At 37.8% G+C, this 12,687-nt stretch overlaps 1 protein-coding gene across 1 annotated transcript in view; it reads right to left on the bottom strand.

The window, feature by feature from the left end:
* The window catches only part of LOC138709526 (juvenile hormone esterase-like), a 63,769-nt gene extending 51,543 nt beyond the window's left edge, over positions 1-12,226 (bottom strand). Inside the window, exon 1 of the mRNA XM_069840351.1 lies at positions 11,953-12,226. Within this exon, the coding sequence (XP_069696452.1) occupies positions 11,953-12,135 (183 nt within the window). The 5' untranslated portion in view covers positions 12,136-12,226. The remainder of the gene's footprint in view (positions 1-11,952) is intronic.
* Between the last annotated feature and the right edge of the window lie 461 nt (positions 12,227-12,687).

Raw genomic sequence — 12,687 nt, 5'->3', positions numbered from 1 at the left:
AAGACAATGTTATTGTTAATTACTATATTATTATTATTATTATTATTATTATTATTATTATTATTATTATTATCATTTCAGTACGTAGCATTGTGATTTTTCCCTCTCTGGTTGTAACTGGTATTAGTTGGCAACACCGAAGAGACGGCCAAAAAGAAGCTTTTAGGAACTACACTTACGTGATCCTCACTATACTTACCGGACGCTATTGGAGGAAGAGGAAGTCGGTTGTGAGTGGCAAGTTGTTTCTGCGGCTTGTGAGGGGCGCAGAGGGGGAAAAGTGGTGGTTTAATTTGTCAGAACTGGAATGAGGGAAACACGAACAGTACCGGCAGAGTTATCAGCTCTTTTATATCTTTATGTTTTTTTCATAGAGGTTTTTGTAGACAATACTACCCCTATATGTCAGTTAACCCCTTAAAGACCGGGTATAGAAAATTACGTTGCAAAACATGTGTGGTGTTTTGGTTGTTTTCTTAATCTGAACATATTTGGATAAATCGCAATATAGCGAACGCCAGTAGGGGAAGTTATCCCCACCCACATGAAATGTGCATTCGACACAACACTCGCCTATCACGTAGAGTGTCTGATGAGCTAGTAGGGGAAAAGTGGAAGGGGTCGTGGGCGGAGCTTCTACGTTCGCTATATTGCGATTTGCCCACATATTTTATTGGATTGAAAAGGGCTTAAAATACGCATCTAAATACTTTGAACCTTGCCCGATCTACTGTATTTTGGTGTCCTCTGAAAGCATCTGAAAGGACAAAAAACAAAAATCACTAATGCGACTGTTAATCTTTCAATTGTGTATTATTTATTGTAATAAACTATTTATATAATTAATATTTGAGGAGAAAAATTCGCTCCGGCGCCGGGGATCGAACCCTGGTCCTTGGTTCTACGTACCAAGCGCTCTGACCACTGAGCTACGCCGAATTCAATCCATAGCACCGGATCGAATTCTCCTCCTTTACTATCTCCCTTTGTGGCCTGACTCCAAGTTAGGCATATATGTTGACGTATATGTCCAATGTCAACTGCCATTATATTAGGAGCGCACTCAGTTGAGTGACTTGTTTGGCCGGGATTCCGCAGTTAAGTGCACAGTAATATGTACAGACATATGCACTGCAGCTATGAGAATATTATAGATTTTATTAATTTGTCCTACAGAATAATTGTCAATATTACAGATATTATTCTGTAATATAAATGACACTCGGGAGAAAATTAAACGCAGAATAAATATGGGAAATGCGTGTTATTATTCGATTGAGAAGCTTTTGTCATCTAGTTTGCTGTCAAAAAATCTGAAAGTTAGACTTTATAAAACAGTTATATTACAGGTTGTTCTGTATGGTTGTGAAACTTGGACTCTCACTTTGAGAGAGGAACAGAGATTAAGGGTGTTTGAGAATAAGGTTCTTAGGAAAATATTTGGGGCTAAGAGGGATGAAGTTACAGGAGAATGGAGAAAGTTACACAACGCAGAGCTGCACGCATTGTATTCTTCACCTGATATAATTAGGAACATAAAATCCAGACGTTTGAGATGGGCAGGACATGTAGCACGTATGGGCGAATCCAGAAATGCATAAGCTTATAGAGTGTTAGTTGGGAGGCCGGAGGGAAAAAGACCTTTGGGGAGGCCGAGACGTAGGTGGGAAGATAATATTAAAATGGATTTGAGGGAGGTGGGATATGATGGTAGAGACTGGATTAATCTTGCTTAGGATAGGGACCAATGGCGGGCTTATGTGAGGGCGGCAATGAACCTCCGGGTTCCTTAAAAGCCCGTTAAGTAAGTAAGGACAAATTAATAAGTCTATAATATTTATATAATGTTTTAGAACATTTTAAGAAAGCAACTTTCGTATGCTAGAAACAGTAGCCTATTCAAGCTTAAGTAATCATATAAACGGAAATGGAATTTGTAATTTTCATGTCAATGTCCCACAAATATATTGAAAATACATCTAAAAGCATATATTGCTTTCTTCTCTTCCCGCGTGCTGATATCCTCAAATCTCAGGATCCAAAGTAAAACTTTCTTCATAGCATTTTTAAATGTCAGCAACACAACAAAGGCATTAGGTATGTACCTTATGTTCTTGTTTGATTATAGTGCGAAGTTAATAATGGAAAACGTGTGCTGCACATAATCCTAAATCTGTATTCTAAGCACGTCTTAACCCAATAAAATAACTGTATTCATGTTTAACACAGTTTCCGAAGTCTAATTATAATGTAGGGGAGAGTCGGGTAGTATCGGACATCGGGTAATATCGGACAGTGCGTTTCTTTCATCTACCACCACATGGTACTACCTGAATGACATGGTTACGTTTCTCTATGCGACATCACAGAAACGTAACCCTGTCAATCAGGTACTATCATCGTATGGTAGATGAAAGAAACTCACTGTCCGATATTACCCGATGTCCGATACTACCCGACTCTCCCCTATATAAAATATAATGTATGTTTTTGCAGGAATCATTATTGCATTAATACTGTAGTTTTTTATCATTTGAACTAACTCGACGTACCTATCTTGTACGATAAGCTTGCTAATTACGACTTGCGTTAGGAAGAGAGTGTCAGACAGAGATACTATACCTCACTCTTTCTTCTAACAGAAGCATCTTGCGGCAACAGTGTAGTAGCCAAGACCTATAGGACCAATGCTTTTTTCTTAAGCTGGAATACTCTATAACAGCGGTGGCGAAAATGTAATCGTGCGCCGAACCACTGTGTAACTGCAACGTGCATAGCACCTATGGAGGGAGGCGGACACCCGAAGGGGAAGTGAAGCAACTGTCTGACTTATTAACGGATTTTCATTTTCCTTACGTCAAGCACTTAAATATAATTTTATACAGTACAAGGCCAGAAACGAATGTTTAGTACATGTAACGAAGAAAGAAATGAACAATAAATGAACAATATCATAACCTAAAATTAACTGTCTTTAGAATGTCTCTGCGACAAAGTTTCAAAATCAGGAATTATGTCACTTACTGCCGGTCGTAGTTGATCACGAAGGTATTTGTCTGTCAGTCGTAATCTAAATTTGGTTTTTACTATTTTCATTGTTGAAAATAATGTTCCCGAAACGTAAGTTGTAGCGAACATGGCTTCAACAGAGCAAGCGAAAGAACGAAGCTTCGGATATTTATTTTTTGGCAAAGATTTGAAAGTTCAACATTTGTCAAGTCCTTACATCTAGCTTTCATTTGACATCACATTGTAAATCTGTGAGTTCAAATTGAAGAGCTAACCGCATTATTCGTACATCTGCTGAAAAAGGGTCGACGTACAGAGATGATGATGATGATGATGATGATGATGACAATAATTTAATGTTTCATAGTAACATGTAGTATAATGCCGTTTTATGTTATACAACCGTTTCCTCGTAATACTTGTGAACAAATCATACATTTAATATTCTCATCATATTGACAGCAAAAAATGCGTCCTCCCATCCTACTTGGAACTTTCGTACATGGTTTCGAGAGAGACATATGCCACTCGCTGGTCAGAGACAAATACAAATGGAACGGAGTTGACTCCAGCGAGTGAGAGGGTGGGGGTTGTCGGAGGTTAGACGCAAGCGAAATCACTGCGAGCCACAATGTCTCGCGAGTCACGTTCTCGCCACGGCTGCTCTATAGGACAGGAATTCCTGTCCTGGCCAAGACGAAATGCTTCGTACTAGTACTACCCTCTGTCGTAGGTATAGGCAAGTGTGATTGTAATGTTCCGAAAGAAAGAAAATGTTCTGTTGCTTGTTCCATCATTGTTTTGTTAAAGAAATATAGCAAGTGTGCTCAGTTTATGGAAGTAGGCGTAGCCTTAAATTAAAACGTCTGTCAATTTCATTCATTATACATTGGATGTGATGATGACGATGCAAGTATCTGTGTGACGTAACTGAAGAGATCGGGGGCTATTACAGTCTATAACATATATATATATATATATATATATATAATTAATGTGCACGAATGTGTTAAAGGAACATAAATGAACATAATATTATCTATCAAAAATTTAATATACAATTCAACAAACAATAATATGTCTATGCATATCCATTCACCAGAGCAGTTATGAGTACGAATACTGGGACCGAGTTGTACTGCCTGCTTGAGGAGGGTTGGCGGGGGTACTTGAGGCGACAGATATTACCATGGAATATAAATAATAGGATGCGAAACTGCGGTCAGCACCATCTGGCGGCGGGGGGCCGAAATAAGATGATCAGCGCCCAACGTCTTAGGTGGTGAACATTAGAACTACGTGTTGGGTACATTACCCAGAGTTCTCTATTTATCCGTTCGAGATATTGCTCGAAGTGACAAGATGGCAGACAGAAACTTGCTAATAAGTGAATTTAAAGTGATACTACGTGTGTGTATAAGCAGTATATGTTAAACAGTGATGTTTATGGACGTTGTAAAAATAGTGCTGTTGAATGTATTGTAAAGTAATAGTAATATAATAAATTGAACTATCTAAGTAGTTCTTGCAGACTTTTCCATTGCGCTGTACAATAAATACCCAAAGAATACAATCCCAATTATCTAACCTTTTGCTTTATTTTCTGTCTCTGTCTGGTTATATTTTAATTGGGTAGTGTAAAATAGATCGTCTCTTTTATCTTCCTGTTGGCTCCGGTAAGAATTTTCAGTAGAAGATGTTGCGAGGAATAAAAATGTAAATGTTTTATTTTAAATTGGATTAGTTTTGAATATCGATGAGGGTGGGAGGGAATACTTTCTGCACAGTTTAACATTTTCGTCACCAGGTGCGCTGCTAAATGCATGGAGTAATTAGTTTTTATTTTAGCTACTTGGTGCGCTGCTAGAAGTAATAAGTTCGCGTACTCCCAACAGGTGGCAGAAAGAGCAATTTCTACATTAGCGTCTCTAGCATGTGTTACGGGAAACTCAGTAAGTTTCGCATCCTATTATATATTTATCCATGCTGCCTGTTTGAGGAGTGTTGGCGGTGGTACTTGCGGCGACACATATTACTGCCTCCCCTTCAAGCAGGAATGACGCTGCTTACTGGTTTCGAAGAGAAGGGAGGCAAACAGGAGTAATGCCAATATGTAGCCTATACGTCTGATGGCACCACGAGTGACAGAGTAAATCTTTAATATCAGAACGTTACAAATTTTCTCTCTTGTAACTCGAACTTCTTTTTTTCATTTATTTTAGTAGGTTATTTAACGACGCTGTATCAACTACTAGGTTATTTTGCGTCGATGGAATTGGTGATAGCGAGATGAGGCTGAGAATTTTTCATAGATTACTTGACATTCGCCTTACGGTTGGGGAAAACCTCGGAACAAATCCAATCAGTAACGGGACCAAGCGGGAATTGAATCCAACTCCGAATCGAAAGGCAAGTGCCTCAGCCGACTTAGCTACGCCGGTGGCATTATTTCATTTATTGTATTCCATAGATCTTATATCAGGATTGTATCTTTAAGCTATGGAATAAGTTAAAAGTTACACAAAAATATTCAGTACGTAAGAAGAAAATTAATTCAATTTACAAGCATAAAGAGAGAGAGAGAGAGAGAGAGAGAGAGAGGTGTAGATTATTTTACGACGTTTTATCAACATCTTATGTTATTTAGCGTCTGAATGAGATGATGATAATTCCGGTGAAATGAGTCTGGTGTCCAGCACCGAAACCTTTTATTTTTATTTTATTGGGTTATTTTACGACGCTGTATCAACATCTAGGTTATTTAGCGTCTGAATAATATGAAGGTGATAATGCCGGTGAAATGAGTCCGGGGTCCAGCACCGAGAGTTACCCAGCATTTGCTCGTATTGGGTTGAGGGAAAACCCCGGAAAAACCCTCAACCAGGTAACTTGCTCCGACCGGGATTCGAACCCGGGCCACCTGGTTTCGCGGCCAGACGCGCTAATCGTTACTCCACAGGTGTGGACTACAAGCATAAAGAATTCGTCAGTTGAGTATAAAGTAGCCAATGAGTATGCAGAATTATTACAGTAATACTGAAGACATATTAAAATCTTCATTCAATTTTACAATTGTGTGTATCCAGGATTTTTCATGTTGCTTCATTGTATATTTTTTTGTAGAGCCACCAACGTAGCTCTGTCGGTGGACTCGCTAGCCTGCTGATCCAGAGCTGCGCTCGGGCTTGGGTTAGATTCCCGTTTGGTCTGAATACCTGGTTGGGTTTTTCCGAGGTTTTCCCCAACCATAAGGCGAATCCCAGGTAATCTATGACGAATTCTCGGCCTCACCTCACTTCATCTCGCCAAGAAATTCTAATATTGTAAAATCTTGACTTGTTGCACATCTTAAAGCTTTAATGCTGATGTAAGATCTCTGGAATAAAATAAATAAAATTAAAAATGAAATGAAACTGTTTCTCAATTTTTCGCTTTGACAATGAGACTAAGCAGATAGGCGACACGATCCCATGACGTGGAATCAGCGCAACAAGCCTCCAATTAAAGCGACGAAGAAAATCACACTGCAAACAAATACTGTATCTACAAACCCTATGCGGGATCAGAATCATTGCTGAAACTGCACTCCTCAGCAGTTGCGTAAGTTATACGTATCATGGCCGGTAAAAGAAAGATCTGAATTATGTAAGAACAGTTATAAGGCTATTCTTATTTGCCGACTTACGCTTACGTAACATTTGAAATGATTTTTAATTCCTGTAACCAACAAACACTACGATATATACATTACCATGAGAAATGATTACATGATATCAAGATCTACTCAAATTCCACATAGGTACAGGCTGTCTGAGTTCCAAGGTCAAGGTCAAGGAAAGCTCTGGATGGAAGATGACTTTGCAAGGACATCACAAATATCTCCCTTACAAAAAAAAACATTTCTAACTGCAAATTACGGGCTTGGACGCACGCGAGTTTCAAACATCTGGATAGCACCATCATTATAGTGGTTCTACAGTACCATATTATCGGCGCTTAATGGAGTATTTCCCATCCTTGTCAGCAAAGACCTGTACTTACTACATAGCCCTACTGAAGGAACACTACTGGGTGTTCATTTCATAGTGTGTCATGACGTCACTGTTGTTGGGTCACCGATTTGAAGCAAGTTTCAGCTTATATGTTAGAGAAGTTGCCTATTATTTAAGGCGTTCTTCAATCTGAACTTGAGAACGTGTACGGTATAACTTGAACGTCGTAGCAACAGATGGCGGTCTGTACGGTCTGTGTGCTACCATAACCTCTTTCGAACTGTGTTTTGCGCCGGCAAGTCGTACGCAGGGTATTTGTTATCATCGGTTGCGTACGGTAACATTCCACAACACAAATCAAATGCTCCGTGTCCATGTTGACCGTCGAAGTTAATGTCAACAAATTCGTAAGTAATCGTCTTAACCCTCTCCCCCATATCCCGACAGTAAGAAAAAAAAAAACTCACTTCAGTACGTGTTTCCAAACAGTTCACATTCTTGCCACTACTGGCGTTACCGTACGTATCGGTAAGTAATCTTCAGAATGAACGCCGTACTTGCTAGGCAACATCTTTCGCATTTAGGTAATACGCCTTTGCGGAAGTATAGGAAGATTGAATTCTCTAGGCTCATCGGATAGCCACATGACGACATACAGCGAGCCATGACACATTTTGAACTGAACACCCAGTAGAACTATCTGATCCGGTCGTAGGCTATGCTTCATTTCAAAACTCAGACATCAATAACAATTTCAAGAAGAAAATTTGCTAGATACATAATATCTATCGCCTTATCACAGATCTCAAATACTGAGATATCATATGTGATGCTCAGATCTTTTGGTCATTTATCTCGCCAAGGGCGCAAACAGGGAGTAGTGGTAGCAATTGCTACTACTGAGATTTCTATTTTTACGCTTTTTTAAATTTTTTTCTATGTATTCGATATATGTTTTCTCAAACTCTCGGTAAACAAAACAATTCGACAAAAGCAAGTGCTTTAAACTATGAATGCGTGCGCAGGGTAATTTAGATTTCAGAACTGGCTATTTTTCATTTTCAATTTTCTCTCTCTTCGTCCATCCCGTTCCTCTAATTTTCTAACAATCTTGCTACTACTGAGATTAGATCCTGCGGGCGCCTTGTATCTCACTCTGGTATACGCAGTCCCACTGAAGAGATTTTGAAAATAGTGAAATATAAAAATACAAACTTACTAGGAATATAAGGAAGCCTATCCCTAAGCAACAAGGTTTTTTTTTCAATCCCATAGACGTAAATGACCGAATAGTTGATATAGTGTCGTTAAATTACCAACTAAAAACTATGATGACGATGATAATGATGATGATTATGCTATAAGTAAATGGATAAAGAACAATGAAAAAATATATGATTGCTAAGAAGTAATACCTTGTATGTGCAAATTTGCGGGTGAAACTATTGTTTTAAAAATTATTTTCTCTCAAAATAGGCAACAGTTTTATGTTTCTGTTTTGTAAAATCTTCTACTTGACAACAAACTATTGGTTAACCGTCCAATTTTGTGAACATATTTATTTATTTATTTTATTGCTAGTAAGTTTGAAATGAATACAAGTTAATAAGTACAATAGAATCTCGATTATTCGTCTCTCGATTAACCGATAATCGGATTATCCGATTGCACATGAATCGCGTGTTTCACTAGAAACTGCACTTAAACCAATGGACTCGTCATGAGGTTTTTGGAGCAAAAAAGATGACACTCCATTCCCGCACATTGTTTGACTTCGGAGAATTAGAATGAAGGTCAGAAAAAAATAACTGAAAGTAAAGTTCAGAAAATAGCGACAAACTTCTTTAAATGAACATAAAAAATAAGTTAATAATAAGAAGGAGAACGGATTATCCGTCTTTTTCGATTAACCGTTTCTACTTTCCTCTTCATTACGACGGATAATTGAGGCTCTACTGTATAATGAAAGATAAACTAGCCCACTCCTGAATGAGAAAGACTCGTGCTCAGGAGGGGATTCCAATACAGACAAAAATAAAATTAAAATTGAGAGTGAATACAGATTAAATAGTGTTTAATATGTTTAAACTCAAACTATAAATCCAATACAATTTTTTTTATTAATTTGGAGGGGATTCGTGGTTAAAATAATATTGGAATAAAATTTGTTTAATAATCTGGGACCTTGACTCATGGTACGATAAAAAGCTGCATTGGTTTTACATATTAATAATGTAGTTAATCTAAATACACCCTAATAGTGTAGTTAAACAAAATGACCATTTTTGCAGATATGAGGTACTATCACTTCTTAGTCATCGATATGTGCAAAATATATAAACACGTAACACAATGCAGAAATCACAGAAAAATTCACTTGCGACATGACCAAAAGGCATGTGCGCGTAACACGTGGAATAAAGGCAAAACAACTACATAACAAATAAGCTCCTAATTATGAGTTGGCAACAGATCTGGGGCATAACGCTAGGCTTTCCTTTAGGTTAATCGTAGAGTTGTCATGACGACACGCAGCCTGCTACGCCCAAGGGCCCAAAAAATTGAGCTCCCTCCACCATCTAAATGATACAAATCTTGGACATTTAGTAGTCAAACTGTAAAAAGGTGACATGCTACAATTATTTGACATATGCTATGCCAGCGTTTCTCAAACTATGGTCCGCGGACCACCTGTGGTCCGAAGTCTGCCCTTGTGGTCCTTCAAAAAAGACAGAAGAAAAAATATAATTCAAACGAATTGAGTATCACACTATAGCTGAAAATCTCAGAGTTTGAAAATGATACATGGCAATAGCCTTTCACTTTTTGTCCCAGTACTAATACTTTATGAAATTTCTTACCCTACCTGTCTACCCACTTCCCACTCTACTCTCAACAACAAAAGAGGGATTTAAAGCACTATGGACTATGAAAGAGGTATTTCTCGCCATCTTTTCCCTGCACATCTGGTGCCGCGCCTATAACCCAACCAAGGACCACCCAAATTCATAACAGAGGACCAAAGTACCGAACCTTTTCATGTATTGATGACATTCTAAATAGTTTTGCCGACACCCAGTCTGCACATTGAAATGGTCACGTACTGTACGTCGTATACCAATAATAGAACGTGCCAAATTGCATCTTTACTTGTTGAAAATCGCGCAAGTTTTTGCATTAATTTTATTATTTTTTTTTTCCAGGTGACGATATAAGAAATTTTAGACTCCGCCTATTTTAAAATATCCGACAGGTTTACTTTTTACACTTGCGTGGTTCGTCTCTAAGTGCCGTTTCAATTTCGCGGGTTTCATACACTCGTTTGAAAGCACTTCGTAACAAACAACGCACCGAGGTTTTGGTTCACTTTCATTGCCACACCAAGTAAATCCAAGTTCCAAATAACTCTTGTCATATTTACGAAAGTATTTTTTCTTTCAATAGCTACCACTAGGACTATATATTTCTTTAATGACACTATAATCACTGATATTAATAGGCCTATATTTCTTCACACACAGGTTCTGAACTATTAGCACTGCCTAAATGAAGAGTACCATCATGTTCCTTTCTTTTTTTAAAGATCCGGATCGAAGCCAATTTTCCATTATTTATAATGGGCACTATTTAACAGAGACATGGACAACTACTGCGTGTACCACATAAGAAGGATTTCAAACAACTAACTGCTAACAGTCAAGCGATGAATCAACAATGCACAGAATTTGTTATAAGTTACTTGTGATTGGCTACAAAACTATATTTAGAAAAGCATTATAATTTATTAAATCTATTTTAAAATATAAGTATACTGGTATTAAAATATGCTACAAAAATGATAAATTTGCTTTCGAAGGGAACAAAAGTAAGGTGGTCCGCGGAACTGTTCTCACTTAAAAAAGTGGTCCCCACTTAAAAAATGTTTCAGAAACGCTGTTTTAATTTATTTATCAACCATATTTCGTACCTGTCGTCTCGCTTCACATACCTTTCTTCCCACCACAATCTGAACACACGCTCTCTTCATGAAACAATACTAACAATACCATCCCATCGCACCTCCTCATACTCATCCTCTTTCACAATAGCCCTGCCAAGACTCTGGAATTCGTTACCTGCTAGCATCAGGGACTGTCGAAATAAAATTCAATTCAAACGCAAACTTACTACTGTTCGCGCAACTTATCTGGGCAGCTAAAAGAGCGGGGAAGCGGGGTGTAGCGAGGTTGCTTGTAGCGGTAGCGTGGCAGGAGAGGGAAGGAGAGGGACAGCGAGAGAGCACTAGGGAACCCAAGTGCCTAGATAAGTTGCGCGGACAATAGTCACTTGGACAGTAATTGAGACTCGTTCAGACATGGTTTCTTGTAAATAGTTCCCTTAATCTGTCACAAAATATCTCAGTATATGGTAATTTCATCACTATAGAATTTTGTTATTGTAGGTTTAATTTGTAATTTAGTAAATACAAAAATATTCTTTGTTCTTAACTTCTATGATAAATTATCTAGCTTTCATTAATCAGGTAATCTTGTCGTACTTTAATTCTTATTGTAATCGTAATATTATAAATGTAATATTAATTGTAATTTGATTCTTCATATTATAGTTGTAGTCTAGCTTTCATTAATCAGGTAATCTTGTCGTACTTTAATTCTTATTGTAATCGTAATATTATAAATGTAATATTAATTGTAATTTGATTCTTCATATTATAGTTGTAGTCTAGCTTTCATTAATCAGGTAATCTTGTCGTACTTTAATTCTTATTGTAATTGTAATTGTAAATGTAATATTAATTGTAATTTTATTCTTCATATTATAGTTGTAATCCCCTGGTAGAGGGTCAGAGAAGGCCTGATGGCCTTATCTCTACCAGGTTAAATAAATAAATACTAATAGGCTACTACTAATATTTAAATGGATTACTAAACAACAATTAAGACTGCCTTACCTTGAATCTCAAGTCTCCTACAGGTGGCTTGGCGTACGGAATTCCTTGGAAAGCGTATATGGGGCGTCCCTTCCGTGACTTCAGAACGTGTCCTCTCAGACGTCCTTGCTTCAGTGTGACTGTGTCTTCTGCCAGAGCTGCAGCTGCTACAGCCAGCACGACCAGAACTTGTAACCGCAGCATGACTGCACGATGCTGCTTCCTCAACGTCTCGATTCTTACTGCCTCAACGTCCTTGAGCGGGAGTCCGCACAGAAATCGGCTAACGATGATATGCGATTTACCTCACATGATGTCTTGTTGAAATTTGCTCCTGTGGAAGATAGTGTGCTTACTTTTTATGACACTAGGCTTCAATTCTTGAAACACAAGTGGAATTTCATAACTAAAAATCAATATTGCTGAATGTTGATAACAATATTATAACATAATGCATCTCGCACGTTGTAATTATGAAACGACACTAATAATCTAATGTTTTTCCTTAATTCCAAAGTATTAGGCTTAAACCTAATATGTTCACAAATACCGTCATAATATTAATTAATATTTTGTGACGGTAAATTTTACCGCCACAAAATATTGGGTTGGTGTATAAGTTCGTAGCGTTTTTGTTTCGCGTGTTGGTACTCAGGTTGTTATGAATTTATTTATCGATTGTCACTCTTAATTTGAAATTCAGACTGCCTCCGTAGTCTGTTGGTCAACATGCTGGTTTCCAGATCGGGAGGTCCC

Source organism: Periplaneta americana, chromosome 11, assembly GCF_040183065.1.
Source record: "Periplaneta americana isolate PAMFEO1 chromosome 11, P.americana_PAMFEO1_priV1, whole genome shotgun sequence".
NCBI classification, from domain to species: domain Eukaryota; kingdom Metazoa; phylum Arthropoda; class Insecta; order Blattodea; family Blattidae; genus Periplaneta; species Periplaneta americana.
Note: the sequence above shows the minus strand (reverse complement) of the source record. Positions and strands in the feature narration are given on the sequence as shown.